At 37.7% G+C, this 17,503-nt stretch overlaps 1 protein-coding gene across 2 annotated transcripts in view; it reads right to left on the bottom strand.

Moving 5' to 3' along the window:
* The window catches only part of SERPINI1 (serpin family I member 1), a 73,442-nt gene that overhangs the window by 26,363 nt on the left and 29,576 nt on the right, over positions 1–17,503 (bottom strand). The window contains exons 1-2 of one of the 2 annotated variants that reach the window (XM_037163357.2): positions 1,453–1,471; positions 260–527 (exon numbers count right to left, since the gene is read on the bottom strand). In XM_037163357.2, coding sequence (XP_037019252.2) covers positions 260–509 — 250 coding nt within the window. In that variant the 5' untranslated portion in view covers positions 510–527; positions 1,453–1,471. Of the gene's footprint in view, positions 1–259; positions 528–1,452; positions 1,472–17,503 lie in introns of those variants that run through there. The other variant, XM_037163354.2, reaches the window with a different exon arrangement.

The raw sequence follows: 17,503 nt of genomic DNA on the forward strand, positions 1-17,503 counted from the left end.
GTTTATAACAGTAACGTTCATTTAAATAACAACATTATTATTAATAATAATATATAATTTCTGTAGATTAACTCAGCCTGAGACAGAGCCTGGAATTAGCTGCTTTCTTGGATTTCCTAGCATTTCTCATGGCCACACCTTCTCAATGAGATTACTTTGTTACCGTGTGTAAATACTGCTGCCTCTGGCATAAGACAACGTAACTGAGTTGAAAGGTAAAGTTAAACCATCCTGAGAAAGCGAACCTGAGCACACTCACCAGCTTTCAGGCTGTCATATCCCATTGAGTGACGAATTTCTTTCAGGGTAGATTCTTGGGCACCAAGTTCCATCATTCCCATTGCAAGGGTGATGCTCAATGGAGAGAAAAGAATATTTTCATCTTCCCCAGTGGCTCGGAGGTTATTATACATATTCACTGACAAGTCCGCAATGGTTTCATCAGGGAGAGTGGCCCCTCCGGCCAGACTTTGCAGAACCAGCAAAGAGAAAAGTCCAAGGAAAGCCATGTTGGAATAGTTTCAATCCTGGAAAGCAGTAATTTACATGTAAATTATCTTAGAAAAAAGAGAAATGAGCACATATGTGAATTATTTCTTAGATACGTTATAAAGTAAACCAAAAGATTTTTATTTTTATATTGATTGGTTGTATTTTTTTCCATTACCATTTAGCCCCTTCTATACCCCTCCCCCCAGTAATCACCACCCTGTTGTCCACATCCATGAGTCTTTTGTCCTTTTTGCTTGACCCTTCCACCCCCTAACCAGCCCCCATACTGTCACCCTGCTCTCTATCTTTGAGTTTGTCTCTATTTTGCTCGTTAGTTCAGTTTGTTCATTAGATTCCACATATAAGTGAATCATATGGTGTTTGTCTTTAATATACAGTGTTAATATCTCTATAACAAAATCCCCATTAAAGGATATGTTGGACGTTCCTGTTTTCCAAAAGTCAATTAGTAGTCAAATGAGTAGATGACATTGCTAAGTGCTGAGGATACTCTCAGGAACAAGATAGCCCTGGCCCCACCTTTCATGCGTGTACGATTATGTATACATACATTTACAAAAACTAACTATATGTTGTGTTTTTGAGGCCAATTTATCCATTTTTCATAGCTTCACCATATATGTTTTGGTCATAATTTGGAAACAGTTGACTCTAGCTTGCTCAATACAACATACACAGGACAAGTATAATGAAAACCAAAAGATCTTTATAGGATTTTAGACGAACTTGTGAAGTTAGACATTTAACAATGCCACTTCACGCATTCATTGGACTTGTTCCAACTAACATACCACGCGGCTGGGTTACCACGTAGTGGGCAGAGCTCAGACACACACCTGCCACAGGCCCGTGTTCATTCAGCCCAGACTGCAGAACCCACAGGAAGTGGCACCCCGAGAAAATGTGGATTCGGCACAGCCTTGTCTGGTTTTCCCTTACCCACTGGTTCTCTAAGAAGCTGCTGCTTCCAGTAACAATCTCTGAGCAGGGAAAGACCTCTTACAACGCCATCCTTTTAGACTCAGGATAATGTTACCATATCAGCTTATACCAATGAGCTGGAGATGTTATTTAAATGACTGTTTCTAAATATCCAGCTCTTCTGGTTCTCGAACTAACTTCTCTGGGGAAGAGAAAGCAGCGTCAGTGTCCAGATATCTCTGAAGAATATTTCTGCCTCTCGGCACACCAGTGTTCCAAAGCCCTGCCTCCCCACGAACAGCCAGACCAGCACACACCGGGGACGGGACACTGTTTCCTTGTATGCTTACATTTTGTTACTGTGGGTGTCTGTAAGCTAAATTCTTTTATTTAAACAATTAAGTAGCGTACTTGTGCTTGATATGAATATATTTAAATCATCATTAAAACAGCATGGAGAGTGATGTTGAGCAAACACATTTGGAAAATCGTATTTCAATTAGTATGAAACATTAATAATCCCCATTACTCAGTTAACAGAGTGTGTACACATTTAACTTAAGAGTAGTGTGTTTCCAACAGATTTTTAAGTCACAGCTTCCTAATCAATCCTGTAATATTTTTAATATCAATTTCAGAGAACTGCCTGGTTAATTTGTAAGCCCTTCACATCTTAGGGTTTAATTTAGGTATGGAGTTTTTTTATTTTTGATTGAGAGGTTCCAAGTTGCTGCTGTCCTGAACCCACATGTATATGAAACTTCAAATAATACTCTCTTATTTAGGAAAGTAAGGTTAGCCCACCTGTAAATATGGGCTCTCACAACTCACTCTGTGAGGAGGCAAAAGAGGGCTGACGCAGGGAGACCAAGTGCATTGCGGCAGAACAGCATCATTCTTGTTCGCCACATGGAGACAGAAGCCAGGTACCGAGAGGGCTCAGCTACCCTGCTAGTCTACCCACCCGGCCCCCTATGGGAGGCTGCCCTGGCATTCTCTCTTCCTTTTCCACACCAGAGAACTCCAGGAAAAGATGAAGGTAGAATACATAAGTTTTCTCCTTTTAAGATCAGATGGCAATTTAGCAAGTACCCTTCTAAGTTAAAAGAGAATTTAAAGCATATTCAGTATTTAATACTTATGATGCAATACTGTTAAGAAGAACTTTGAAATCCAAATCAGATCCCAAAGTCCATGATCCGAATCATGACACTCTGCTGTGATCAGACACGCCATCTTAACTTCTGCCCTGTGAAGAACCCAACCTGGTCCTCATTATTTTTACTTAATGTTACCCAGTGTAAGGCAAAAAAAAATAAAGTCACTCAATTATTGTAGTATCTGTTACTCAATAATACAACTATTTAGATACCACTGCATTTAACATGAATATCAAATTTCAGGCTAATAAAAAGGTTTCATTCATAAAGAACAAAAACTAACCTACTACAAATCAATAAAAATTCCAGGAAAACAAAGCCAAGTATATTATATTCATGGGCATTTTTATTTACAAGAGAATGTATCATTCAATAATAGTGACGAACATATGATGTGCAACCTTTGGCCAGTCACATGCATTCTCTCAGTCTTAGCTTTCTCATTCATGAAATGAAGACACTACTTCCTACTCTGAGTAACACAAAAGAAATAAATGAGATCATGCATGTGTGAAGCACTCATTTTAAACTACAAGTTACACTAATAAAGAACTTTATTATTATAAAACATGTTTCCTAGGTGTATAAACAAGAGCTTATGAAGCCAAAATGAGTGTCTTATTTCTGTTGGCCCATCTAATGTCGCACCATTAGCCATTCATTCAGTGAAGACTGATACAGGTACCATAAACATACCAGAATTAATAAAGAAAGGTACTTGTCCTTGAGGAACTCTCATCACTGGGCAGAGGTATAGGATCTATACATTCTCATCCATTCTTAAAAAGAGACTCGTAAGAATCAGAAAGGTAAATCATTTCTTTAGAAAGATGCACACACATGGACCACAGAATATTTCATCCCCTGGCTGTGATATTCACTGGCCTCGGGTTAGGAACTCCAGCAGATGGTCCAGATGCAAAAGAAAGTGTAGATGGACCTTCGGCCTGGCAGTGCCTTCTTACTGTGGGAAAGAGATACCAAAAGCACGAATGCATCTTTGGGTTTCTGGAGGACTCTTGGAAAGAGCACCCGTATGTTTGTGAGAGGCTCATCCCAGGGCAGTGAGCAGCAGGCCACTGTTCCGTGTTCTGCTAGGAAACTGGGAGCAGCATGGCTGCAAATGGTGGGAGTGGGTCATGTCAGAAAACTTGCGAAGTTTATGAAAGCTCTGCTCTGGAAACACATATCAGCCACAGTTAAGTGATCTCTCTCCTCCTTTTGAAGGTGAGATTTTCAGTGTGCAGGTAGAACAACCTCTGCTAGCCTGGGTCAGCCTTACTGGTTCCACCCATCTAACCCCTGATTCTTGTCCCCCTTCACTGCTGCTGCCTCTGACTACTCTGAGTCTCCCCCAGAGGAGAAGGAAGGATTTCTTTCCCCTCTTATACTGTTTAAGCATAGATATTCTCCCTGGATCTATTCTTGGCCTTCTCTCCATAGCATTCTTCTCATTCTTGCTGGTAAACTTCTCTCAAAAGAAAGACCTCCAACTATTATTCCAAACATGCTATTCTCAAGTAAGTAAAATTCTAGCTCTGGCTGTATTTTTATCTTAATTTCTGATATGCATTGCAAATCGTTCTTGGTATATTTAGTCTTTGACTCTTGCCAGCACTTCAAATACCAGGTGGCTCGCATAGGACTCTCTCATCAATCAAACTCAGTCTTTTTTTCCCCTTTAAAACATCAAAATCCTCGACTCCTCTCCATCTAATTTTCCCTTATGTTCAATAAGCTGTCAACACTTATTCCATACTGCAACTCTGTCACCTCTCCTATCCATCATCCTGTGGCCATTTCCATGGCCATAGTGACAGTTCTTCCCCTTGATACATTCTCAAGGACTCCACCAAGAGCTCTAAACCATTCTTTGAACACCAGGGCATGGTCCTCTTCCATAGAACATATGCACAGCCTCCAGGTGAGTTCTCTTGATGGGCTGCAATGAAGAGGTATTCCAGTGTTTATAAAATCTCCAGATCTCCCTCATGTCTGCAGACTAATTCTGCAATATACCCCAGAATTTCCTTCTCTTGTTGCTGGACTGCATGGCACATTTTCTGGAACTCCTTCAACCTGGTTCCATATGTTCAATTCCTCACCACTCTTCAAGGTTCTGCTCCACTTCCATTTCCTTCATGAATACCCTCCTGGCTCTTCAGTTCAACCATTTCCCCTCTCTGAAGTCTTGGCACATTTTACTCTACTGCAGCACAAAACACTGCTCCCTTTTATTACAGACAATTTGCCCTCATCTCTTTTTCTAAGCTTTTTAAAGGCACCAATGGAAATATGTTCATCTTTATATATCTCAGGATAACCAGATAATCAGAATAAGCCCCTAATAATACATTACACACAGTAGGTGGAAAATAAGCATTTGTGGAATTAATATAGCATGAGATGTAACAACCCACATGGCTGTATTAGAAGGAACAGCAATAGTGGCTGTCGCTTTTCTGAGTTCTGGAGGCTAATTTAATCTGAGCCCAGGGTATTACCTCATTTCCATTTTGTATTCCTTTTGATAAAGTGTTTCCTTATTGAGTCTGAGACCATCTTTCCAGCCTGACAAAGTGGCGCTGTCACTAATGCTGGCACAATGCAATGGCTGGACATGGGAGGCATTAACAAACAAAGTACACCACCTTGAAAAATCACAAAACGTGCTACCCAAATGTTACTGTATTAACATTAGTCTACAGAATGCCAGGGCCTCACCATTAATCATCATAACACATTCTAAAATGAGCTACTCTCACTTAGAGCATTACTTTGTAGATTCATTACTTTCAAGCTACTGAATGAAACCCCTGTACATAAAAAAGAGGGTCTGCAGTCCCAGAAGAGTAGCTGACAGTGCTGTTGTGCTAGACAAGGCAGAAGTAGTTGAGCTGTAAATAAACCACCACTACTTGAACTTCTCCTCCTTATTGCCAGTGGTAGAGTAGGTTGTGGGCATTGTGTGTCTACCTACTGCTTCAGAATAGATACTCCATTGCAACAGGGCAGGGAAGTAAGTCTTCTTGTAATTGAGGTATGAGGAATCATAAAACTAAAAGCTAGCACAGTAAAAAAAAATGGCCTTTTAAAAACTTCCTTAGTAGTTAATCTTATTTATAGAGATGGATTACTTATAAATGCAACTTGCTTTGTTTTTGGTAACCCAATTATTATATATCTTTTAAAATATTCAAATTGTGAGCAGAAAAAATAAGGGAGGTGTTCTTTAGCAGGAGAGAATAATGGCTAAAGAAAGTCTTTTCTCCAGCAAAACAGACACAAGAAATAACTAAGAAGAAAAGCTTAATACCAAGAACACAGTCTTGAAGCCCTCCGGCCTATTAATTCTCAGATTTTTACATGTAAAAGACTGGTAATTTTTTAAATTGAGGGAACTAACATAGGGTTGTTAAATTTTTATTTTACCAATGAAATGCATTGGGATGGGGCAAAAAAACTTAACAAAAATAATGTCTCTTTTAATCCCATAAAATAACAAACACATCACTCACAGAAAAGAATGAACATTTCAACAGGAAAATAAGACAGTCCTTTAAAGTGGATACACAGGTATTTGAATTCATGAAGTTTCACTCCTTTTGTTTTGCTTCATGTTTTAGCATTAAGTGCTTGGAAACCATTGTTCAAACTGCAGTTAGCACTAGCTAACTTGGTGAAATTCGGAAGAGACTGAAGTCTCCAGGACTTTGTTTCCTGGCTTACTAAGAGAAAGGGTAACCTGGAGCCGCAACCATGAAGGGGAGAAATTTGTCAAGGAATGTGTCACACACGCACACAAAAGGGTCATTACTTTCTGACACAACATGGATGTTAACAATCTGTAATTTTGCAAATTTCCTCAATTCCAACATGCATGGTGTTGCTTCCAAGCCATAATGTAACTTATCTGACATTGGAATAAATCTTATAATCAATGTCCAAAGAAATCAGCCAGTCCTCAGAGAGACAAGCTGTGAACTTTTGGCTACTTGTTTATCGTTGTTTCCTCGGTTGACTTATTTCCATTAGAGCTGCCTCCCACTGTCGAGTCTTCACTTAAACTCAGATCCAGAATTGTCCCCAAAGGACTGAAAAGAGAAAGAACCACATATGCAGAAGAGAACAGAAAGGTAGGTGTAAATTTATTGTAAGTTATGCAAGTATTCGTCACTTGGGAAATGAACCAACTGATTTTCTTGTAAAACAACAACCAAATGTTTTACAGTTTCCAAGAATAGAAGACACAGGCAAGTAGATAAATTTGTGCCAGAGATGAATCTCTTGTCCTTGGCATAGATACAGAAGAACTTTCTGTTGGATGTCAAGCAGCACAATTAAAGGCAGAAGAATTTGCCAAATCTCTCAAACTAAATCAGTGTTTTGAATGTGGGAAAAGGTGAATGACCCATGCATACTTTGTAAAAGACCACTGCTCAGGTACTAAACTGTTCGAACTTCCTGATAAATGCGTGGAGGGCAGGGGTGTAAAGATGGACTAGTCTAATAATCTAATGGAAATGAAGAGACTACATCAGAGACAGATTTTCAAATGACTTAAGATTACATTTTCTGTCATAAAGGTGCTAAAAGGTTTTGATCAGGAAATGCACAGGAAAAGTATTATGTCCTATGTATGACAAACAGTGGCCAAAAGTGACTCAGAAGAGTTAAGAAGGCTTCTGTTTGGTTATTAAAGGTGCAATGGGCTAATGTATGAATAAATATACTCCACTGTGCTATTTTTTAAAAAAGGACTGTACAATTTTTTCCTTCCAAATTTTTCTTTCAAAGGTGGTATTGAGGGGTGTCCTAAAACCAAGGGGTCAGAATCAAAGAAATAAAAAACATAAGGAGGTTTAATTTTGTAATCTCAACAACTATTAAATTATGATATGCATTTAATCCTTCCATCTTTTTCTCTTCCTTTGGCTTCTCCCTCCAGCTATCCAGCCCCATGTGACTCTGCCCATATTCTCTTACACTTGTCAGTAAAATACATCTTTATGTTTTTTTCTGTTTTATTGAATCAAGCAAAAAGGAAAGCTCACCAGATTTCTCCCAAACAAGGCGGAAATGAAAAGATAAATCAAAGGTATAGCACTATGGAGAAAGAGTAACCTATAAACATTTAATTTACTAGAAAAAATTATGAAAGACTTGGAAACGGACCAAGATAATTACTAGGGGTCTTCAGTGAAAAACTATGCATTATCTATTCTAGAACATACCCTTCCCAGTTATAACCCTAGAGGTTTGGAGTCCTTTATTGTTTTTGAACAATATTACAACTCTCTAAGCCTCAGAAAAATTCTAGTGATGCAAATGATCCTTGTCCATAAAAATAATAGTGTACACATATACCTGAATGCAATTAGTTATTGCTCTGTGGATATTGACCATTTTGCATCTATTAAGCCAATGTATTTCAGTATTCCTGATGGGTTTATATATATTCATCTGCTTTTTGAATTCTCTCATGAATTGGTTACAACATCTTACTTAGTGAGCTAAATAAAATCTTTTTCTTTTGATATTTTTATATTTGTATTAGAGTCATGATTATAACCTTTTAAAAATAATTATTCTTTACATTTTTAAATCTTTAAAATTAAAAGTTTTCTTTCAGGAAATATTTTCATGAGATACTCAAATAATCAGAGTAGAAGAGAACTAGAATATTAGTCTTTTCTTAATCACCATATAGTCCTTAATTATTGGTTTAATTGGTAACATACCAGTGGTACCCCAAAGTGACTTAGTAGAGCTCTGTAGCTTGGAACTACTGATCACATAGCAGCTTGAGCTGAGCTGGTGATGTTATATGTCTAAAGTTCTTGGGAATTTTACAAGCACCCAAAAAGAAGTTTAGGATTGGAAGAGTCTCTGGTGGCCTGTTGATTTAGGGACTAACCAATCCTGGAAATGTTGAAAAACAACCAAGGGAAGATACAGTGCTAAAACGCCCTAGAATTTCTGAAGTGCTTTGGTACACATAAATATACTGTCTGAATTCCTCAACCTCAAGGGGAGGTGCCTTGGAATGAAGAGATAAAATGTGACTTAGAAGATCCCCTTTCTTTGGCAGTCCCTAAGGTTTCCAAGGAGCGTTTAAATTTTCCCAGTAACCTCCCTGGGACACATCTAGTAAAAAGTAGTGGCTATAAAACTTCGAGAATCATAAAGGGGGATCTGGCGAGATCCCCGAGGAGAGGGAAGGGACCTTGAAGCCGTGTTGCAACCAGGAACCAGCTAAACCACCTGCATTTCCCAAAGGACAGTATTTTAGGGGAGAAGGAATTCCTGGCACAAGCTTTGAACTAATTTGGTAAAGGGTGGAGGGGTTATTTTTGGGGGGTGTTTTAGAGGGAATGGGTTCTGAGGCAGAAGCTTGCCATTATGCCAAAATTATGTAAATTTGAATAAAAGATTTCTTTCCTTTTTCACTAAAATTCTACCTCCAGACTTCATGGGTGGTGGGCAGCAGCACCCCCTCTCTGTTCACTTATAAGAACATTTCACAGCAAAGATAACCTCTTGGAAAATTATTTTGACTCAATAAATAGAAGCTGAATAAATAAACTTCTTATTAAACCATTTCCCCTTATAGGCTATAAGAAATTTATAAACTTAAAAGCCAAAATATTTGATTACTCTGTGTCCTTCTAAAAGGTAGAAAAATGTGGTCCAACAGCACTTTCTGTGATGATAGAAATATTACATATATATATACCTGTCATTTGTGGCTATCAGGTACATGTAATGTGGCTACAGCAAGTGAGAAACAAGAATTTAAATTTTATTTACATTTAATTAATGTAAATAGCTATACATAATTCGTGGTTAACCTATTTGACAGTGCAGGGCTAGAAGCAGGCTAAACCGATCTACTCTTCCTAACACTGGTTCTTGACCAAAGATCCCATAATACAAGTGTCTAAAACAAAAACAGAAAAATTAGTAGCATGAACCCCACAAAAGATGTCTCCCTACCTAAGAAGTTTTATTTAGAACCATATTCCCTTTCTTTAGAAGATCTCAACTGAGAAAGAGGCTCCATTTGGAATTCTGAGGCTTTTGGTTCAAGCTGGTGACTACTGGGGAAAATAAATAATGCTGACAGCCCAGTGAGCTGGTGGGTCCCCATTCCTCCTGGAAGCGTGACTTGAGCTTCCCATACGAGGGGGATGCATTTTTCTGTTTGGCACAATCCGGGAGCCTCTGACTTTGCCAGTAAATGATTTCCTTTGGAATATTGTCAGGGGAGCTAAATAACTGACACACAAGTCTCAAGGCAAAACTCAGAGTAGTTTCAAAGGGACTTGTTAAAAAGTCATCATCAATCGAGGTCACGTGTGGCCCCAGGCCATTTTGGAACTCAGCCAGACATTAATGGTTTTAGCTTACCCATTAATGTTGTAAGAAATCTCTTCCCCAGCCTATGTGCTTAGGTGTTTATAAAATTGTAGCAAGTTCCTGTTGGAAACACCTGTCTAGAATCTGTCATTTTCAAGGTAAGGAAACAGTCATCTGTACTGAACAATTTCTTGTATACAAAGGATGTTTAATCAGCTACGATAGATGCTAAAACTGATAAAATTCAAATATGGATGCAATACCTGGAATTGTATTCATTCACTCATTTACTCAATAAATACTTGTTCTTGCCAACCACACGTCAGGCCCTAGGGCTACAGAAAGAACAGGACGACAGAAGATATATGCCTTTCTGGTGTTTTCCTTCACGTGTTGGGTCTACCTTGTTCAAAGAGATACCCAGCTTTTTATTCAGAGCTTTAAAAGTACTGGATTTTCTAACCTTTTAATATTAATATGTCACTTGTGTGATAAAGTTTTAAAAAGTTGGCCATGTCCCTGAAAATCTAAAAATACCTAGATGTTAACGCTGTTTCTCAATTATTTTGCTAATTGGGGGAGTAGTAGCCTGAATGGATTAATAGCCTGACTCACCCTCCATCATTTACTAGTGGTTGGGTATGTCATGAAGGGCTGGGGAATGAGGTAAAATGTTCAGGAGGTTATTTAGTGTACAAACCTAAGGAAAAAAAGTCTCACAGAATGACTTTCAGAGTATTTGAAGCCTTTTTAAAACTTGTCTTGATAATGCATAGTGAGAACTGTAAATACACTATTGTAAAATAATATTTGGGTGTTGACCATACACACCGAAGTGTACGAACCCCAGCCACTCAGTATTTATATCAATCATTACATTACACTGTGTGTGGGTTGTATTTACTGTTTTCTGCTCTGTCTTTCTTTCATTTTTGGATCCTGTCTCTCCACACTCTGCATCCCGCACAGCTGTTTTGTTCCTTCGGCTTAACCTCTTCCCTGATTTTACAAAATCGTGCATGAGTTTGAGGATATCCTGAAACTCTCCAGAGATGAAATACATAGTTCACTTTGCATCAATGTCTTCTGAGACTACCCAAATCTATTTTCTTACATTAGCTAATAAGTATAATATTTTCGAGATCTGAGTGCTGTTTTAGTAAGATGGGTTAGGCTCAAGGGATTCTGACACTAAGGTAAATGAGAAAGGATATTAAGTCTAATCCTGTGAATTGCCATTTTTGTACATCAAAGGGGTCAAATACCAGCAACTTCCTATGCTTCAATCTACTACTTACTGAGCTGTTAGGGTCTGTCAGGCTTAAGAATAGAACTCTCATATGCTGTTTTTGCTAATTTATATTTCATACAGTTGTTTCAGTGTTTTGTCGGAGAAGACACACTATCACATTTTAAACACAAATTTAGAAATTTGGAAAAAATTATATTATGATTTTCTCTTAGAATTCTTTTTTTTCACTTTGTTTAGAAATTCTAGAAACTGACAGAAGAAACTCTCTACATGATAAAAATACCAACCTAAATTAAATGTTTTCCTTTAAAAGACAAAAAAACACACAAAATACTCATGGCCTGCCCTTACTATCCCCTGGGGAAATGAAGCTACATACCTTACTTTTTAAACGGTGTTTTGCAGGACTACTGACCACAGGGAAAGTGAAAGTGAGAAAGAATGTGTTAAAAATCATTGTACTGCTCTTTAAAAAATGTTCCTATAAACTTGCAATACAAAACCCACTCATGCTTAGTGCTACCCTAAAAATATCTACCTGTTAAAACTCTACTTCTAAACCTGCCAAGCCCACTGTAGTAGGGGATTTCTCAAAGAAACTTTGGCTTCCTCTTCCTGTTCATCACTGTGAATGACTGAAAAGATCACTTGCAATTTTTTTTTTTGCAAAAAGTGTCAGCAATCAAGAAAAACATGAGTAGATATAAAAGGATCTATGAAAGTATTCTTGTTATACTTTCCTATAGTTTTCAGAACTGCATTTATGATACAGCAACACTGTTAGGAAGTGTGTAGAAAGATAAGTCAAAGAAATCAACTTGGGGTGGTGAACATACAACGCAACACAGATGATAAGATGATGCATTACAGAACTGTATAATGCATCATCATATAGAACTGTACACCTGGAGCCTGTATATTTTCATTAACCAATGTCACCTCAATAAATTCAATCAAAGTGTAAATCAAAACCATGATGAGGGTGGAAAAGGTTAAGAGATTAAGTAGTACAAGTTGGCAGTTTACACAATAGTCACAAGTTTGTAAAGTACAGCAAAGGGGATATAATCAATACCATTGTACTACGATGAGTGATGTTAGGTGGGTTCTAGACTTGTAATCTCTGAAGTGATGTCAGGAAGGTCACTTCATAAATCGTATAAATATCTAACTACTATACTGCCAGCTGAAACTAATATAATATTTAATGTCAACTGCAATTGAAAAATGGAAATTCAAATAAGAATAAAATGTTTAAAAAAAGGAAATCAGCCAACATTAATGCTGAATAGGGAAAAAAAGGGAAGAGATATATATATTTCCACAGGCAAAGTTAAACTGATCCAAACAGAATCAATGACTCTTATTTTCATAGATCTGGAGAGAAATGGGTTTAATTATTTTCTCTTGAATCTCTTCCAAGTTTAACGGTCTTCACTGATGGGAAATTGTCCATTATTGTCCTTTCAGGCTTTCCCCATCATTGGACAGGTAAATGGGAGGAACAGTTGATGGATCTCACGGGGTAAGCACCAGCACTCTCCACTGGTCGGCACTCCATGAAGGTGCGTTGCTCTCTTCAGTTCACTGAAGGACCTCAGAAGAGTCGTGGGGAGTGCAGGCGGGGATGTCCTCTGTTCCTTTTGTTATCTTGGAGGCTGCTTCTCACAAGTCTTAATTATCAAAACTTAAATTTCAGAGAATATATTTATGACTCTAAGATATGTGTCAGAGTCTATCTTAGAGAAAAGAATGTCTATGAGTAAACTGAATAAAATTAAAAAGTAATCTCAAGTTGTTTTTTCAATGAAGATTTTATTTATTTATTTTTTAGAAAGAAAAGAAAGGAGAGAGAAAGAGAAATATCCAGGTAACGTCAATCAGCTGCCTCTCGTGAGCTCCCAACCAGGGGCCTGGCCTACAACCCAGGCATGTGCCCCAACCAGGAATGCATCTGGGGACCTTTCAGTCTGGGGGTGATACCCAACCAACTGAACCATGCCAGTCAGGGAGTCTGTGTGTAAGTGCATGGAGTGTGAAGCAGGGAATTGTTAATAAAATTCAAGAAGGTGAAAGGAATATCTAAGTTTCAAAATAACAAAAAAAAGAAATTCTTCCCCTAAAAAATATATCCTTTGACTCCAATTCCCTCCCCCCCCAGGAACCAGCTACTGTAATTCATGGAATTCTAGAGTTGAAATAATAGAATGACCAAGCATCTAACAAAGTACAAATTATTGCTGATCTTCAGAACAAGTCAGAAGTGAAAGTAACCCTATTGTATAGGTTAGGAAAATGAAACTCAGTAGTTTACAATAATTTACCATGGGCGTATGTTTACTAAGGAATAAAAAAGGGAATTTGAACTTTTGTCTGAAGGCTTCAAATCCTTTTCCCTGTTTACCATGCCAGGCAGTTTCTGATGGGCAGGAATTCTCTGTACCAGACAAACTGGCAAAATTCTCTGTGTGCATGTGAGATGCACACACGAAGTTGTCCATCTCAGTTTTAGATTGGCATCCTTACTGGCAAGGTATTTTTTAAAATATTTTGATAACAACTAACTCTCTTTAACATGTGGATGACAAAGAATGGTACATCAGTCTTTATACATAAATTATATTAATTGGGATCTTAACCTGATATGTATATAATGCATTACAAGACAAACTTTTTAACTGGAAAAAAAGTGCAATAGGCAAATCAGTCACAGACACAGAAAAAGGCACGCTGTGAAGATTCTCTTTCCTGCACCACTCTCTTGTTCCCCAGTCAGCCAATTTCTCTTTGGTGGAGTCAATTAATATTATCCTCCAGAGATATCTCAATATGCAATATACTACATTTGTCTGGAAAATCTTTTAATTAAAAATAAAAGATTAAATAAAAATCCTTATTAATGTTTTCTTTAGTGGTTCCTGTGTCTGTCATAGTTAAGCCTTCTCTGTTTCAACAATATGTGTATGTATGTATAATACACATAAAATTTTTATAAGTATTATACATACATATATGCAAGATATACATTATATATGCATATGTATATATGCGCATAATTGCTTGTATATATATGAAACACACAATACACTTATATATTTTTTAAATTCTCATGTTTGCTCCCTGGAATTTTAAAGTTTCATTTTCAGTTTTAATGTTTGATCTATCTGAAATTTATTTTGATTTGAAGTACAAAGTAATCATCTTCTTTATAGGTATTGAAAAATGTGTCTTACCCCATTAATTTTACATACTAAATTTTATCATATACCAAATTATATTTTTACCACCCTAATCTGATTACTGTAGCTTTTTAATGCTCTTTAGTATCTCATCCCCAATTTTCTCCCAGAATTTTCCTTACTGTATGCTTCTTTTCTATATAACTTTCTAAAATAGCTTGTATAATTTTTTAAAAGTTGCTATTTTTATTGAAATTGCAGTTAATGTATAGGATAATATAGGAAGAACTGGTATGTTTAGGATATTGAATATTCCTTTCTAATAGTAAGTTACCAATTTCCACTTATTCTACTCTTTTCTCTCAACTGTTTTATAATAACATAAATGGTTTTTAGCTTGCTTCAACCAGCATTCAAATAGACTACAGGCATTGTACTTTAATATGTCTCTCAAAGCTCTTTTGAGCCATCTGTCTCCCTCCCTGCCTTCCTGACTTTTGTTTCTACATTTATTTGTTGAACCTGACTCGGTTGTCCCGTGGAGTTTCCCGCCACCTGGATTGCGCTGATTGTACTCCCATGGTGTGATTAGCACGTTCATCTGTCCTCATTTCAGGAAGAATGCTACAGAGGAGATGAACTATTCCAGTCTTTTTGTGCGTGTATTTCTCAGAAGCATTTCAATTTCACTGGTGTAGATCTTCCTTATTTCTTTTTGTGTATGTCCTAGGGTTTTTAATGATATACCCTCTTGTGGAGGGCAGTCTGGGGATACTTATCAAAATTATGAGTACTTGTGTCTTTTGACTTAGCAATTTAATGTCTAAGCATTTATCCTGCAGAGATAATTGCACACCTATGAAATGATGCATTTCTGAAATTACTCATGGCCTCATTATTCATAATAGCAAAAGGTTGCAATAATATAAATTTTTAGTAGTAGAACACTAACTAGGTGAATTGTGGCATATCCATATAGTAAAAGGCTGAACATCTGAATTTTAAAAGATGTGGAAGCTCCTCATGTAATATTAGGAAATAGTTTCTAACACATGCTACTAAATGAATAAATGAGGTTGCAAATCAGTGCATAGATGTATATTATGTTATAATATCTGTAAGAAAAGGGAAAAGTCATGAGGTTTGTGCAGAAAGTTTCTAATGTAAAAAATGGAGACATTTATTGAAGAGGATACAAGAAACACTGTACACAGGACAATGAAACCACAATTCCCTGCAAAGTAGGTACCTTGGGACCTCACACGGTTCTCCCAGTCACCATCAGCTGCCCTGTCATATTTTCCTGAATCTCAATGATGGTCTGAAATCTCTTTCCTTTCAAAGGTGATTTTAGTTTTGGAAAGAGCCAGAAGTCACAGAGCACAAAATCTGGGCTGTAGGGGGCCTGAGTCACCTGGGTGATTTGATGTTTTGCCCAAAAACTCTGCATGAAACATGATGAATGAGCAGGCGTGCTGCTGTGATGAAGCTGCCTATCACCAGTTGCTCACAGCTGCGGCCTCCTGAATCATCTGAATAGTTTCCATGGATGAATGTTCAAGCTTAACACAAAATTTGATGCAGATCTGTCGCTCTACTCGCTCAGTCATTTTGAATGTGATGGCCACACAGTGCACATGCTCAGTCAACGGCATCTACCATCCCCACTGACTAGTACAGTGAAGTGGTCATTGTTCACACATGTGCATTCCAGTCCACTCTCCTTGGCTGCCAGGTTACATCAATGTTGCACAAATCATTCTCATTATTATATCAACAATGGCTGGACTTTTTCCAGACAGACCTTACATCAGTGAAATCATACGATATTCATCTTTCTCTGACTGACTTATTTCACTTAGCATAATCGTCTCCAGATTTATCCATGCTGTTGCAAAAGGTAAGATTAACGTAGTTTAAAAGACACATAATAAATTGTCATCGATTTGCTTTTGTTTTTAACACTCAAGTCAGATTTTCTAGCCCTCAATAATTCTGAATTGGGCAATATATAACTTAACATATCATTACTTATTAAGAAATATTTTGTGAGTTTATGACCTTATCACACAGAACATGGCTATATGTCATATTTCAAAATTATTTTCCTTGGCATAATTACATTAACGGAGTAAAATTATGTTCACATTTGAATCTGCATGGCAGCCATGGGCACCACCTGCTGCAGGCTCTTCTTGGTGCTTGTGGTAGGACGGCTCTCCGAGATCAATTTTCTTTCTGGTTGTAGTTTGCTTTGCTGTTCCTCACTTTTGAGCCCTGAAAACGGATGGCATTTTAAAAGTCTTCAAGTGGTTTTTTTAGCAATCAAGCTATTAGACAACAAAAGGTGTCCTTGGGGCAGTGAGTTATTTTAAGATTGAGGATCCAGTACGATTAGACGGTGCATGTGTGGCCTCGAAGGGCCGTTAAAATTATTAATGTGAGGCAAAAGTCCTGGACTAAAGGGCTTCTGGGAGAGCATAATTTACTTCAGAATGACATGACTTTAAAATATTTTTATAAGCCAGTATTTAAAAGGGAGACAATAAAATGATTTATCTAAACCAGCACTTCTCAGTGTGTGGTCTGGAGATTTCTGCATCAGAATTTCCTAAGAGAGGGTGAAAATGCAGGCTGGAGGCTATATCACCAACCCCCTGAATCAGAAATTCTAGACATGGCCTAAGTGCTTGTATTGAAAGGTATTTCGTGTGATTGTAAGATGCAATGGCCTGTGAACACTGAGTTGGTAGGACACCGATTAGGGTGCGCCTGTCAGTGAAAACGAGGTTCAAGCAGGGCAGTGACAGTCTGAGACAAGTAGGGATACAGAATTACAAACAAGGCACTTTACACGTCAGCTCATTTATTCATGTACAATCCAGTGTCTGTGATGTTTAAATCTGTTCCTAGGATTATTGTTTAATACCCACCCTCTCCCTAGACTCCAAGCCCCCATGAGGGCAGGAAGCACATCGTTCTCACTCAGGGCTCTCTGGGCCTAGCCTGTTGCTTGGCCTAAGACTGCCCTCAGTATTTGCTGAGTGAGTGATTTAGGTATGTTGTCTGCACTTACAGATAAGCAAGGAGAGACTGGGAGATGGTAGATAGCCTAAAAC

Source organism: Artibeus jamaicensis, unplaced genomic scaffold (assembly GCF_021234435.1).
Source record: "Artibeus jamaicensis isolate MK-2021 breed Jamaican fruit bat unplaced genomic scaffold, CSHL_Jam_final scaffold_474, whole genome shotgun sequence".
Lineage (NCBI taxonomy): Eukaryota > Metazoa > Chordata > Mammalia > Chiroptera > Phyllostomidae > Artibeus > Artibeus jamaicensis.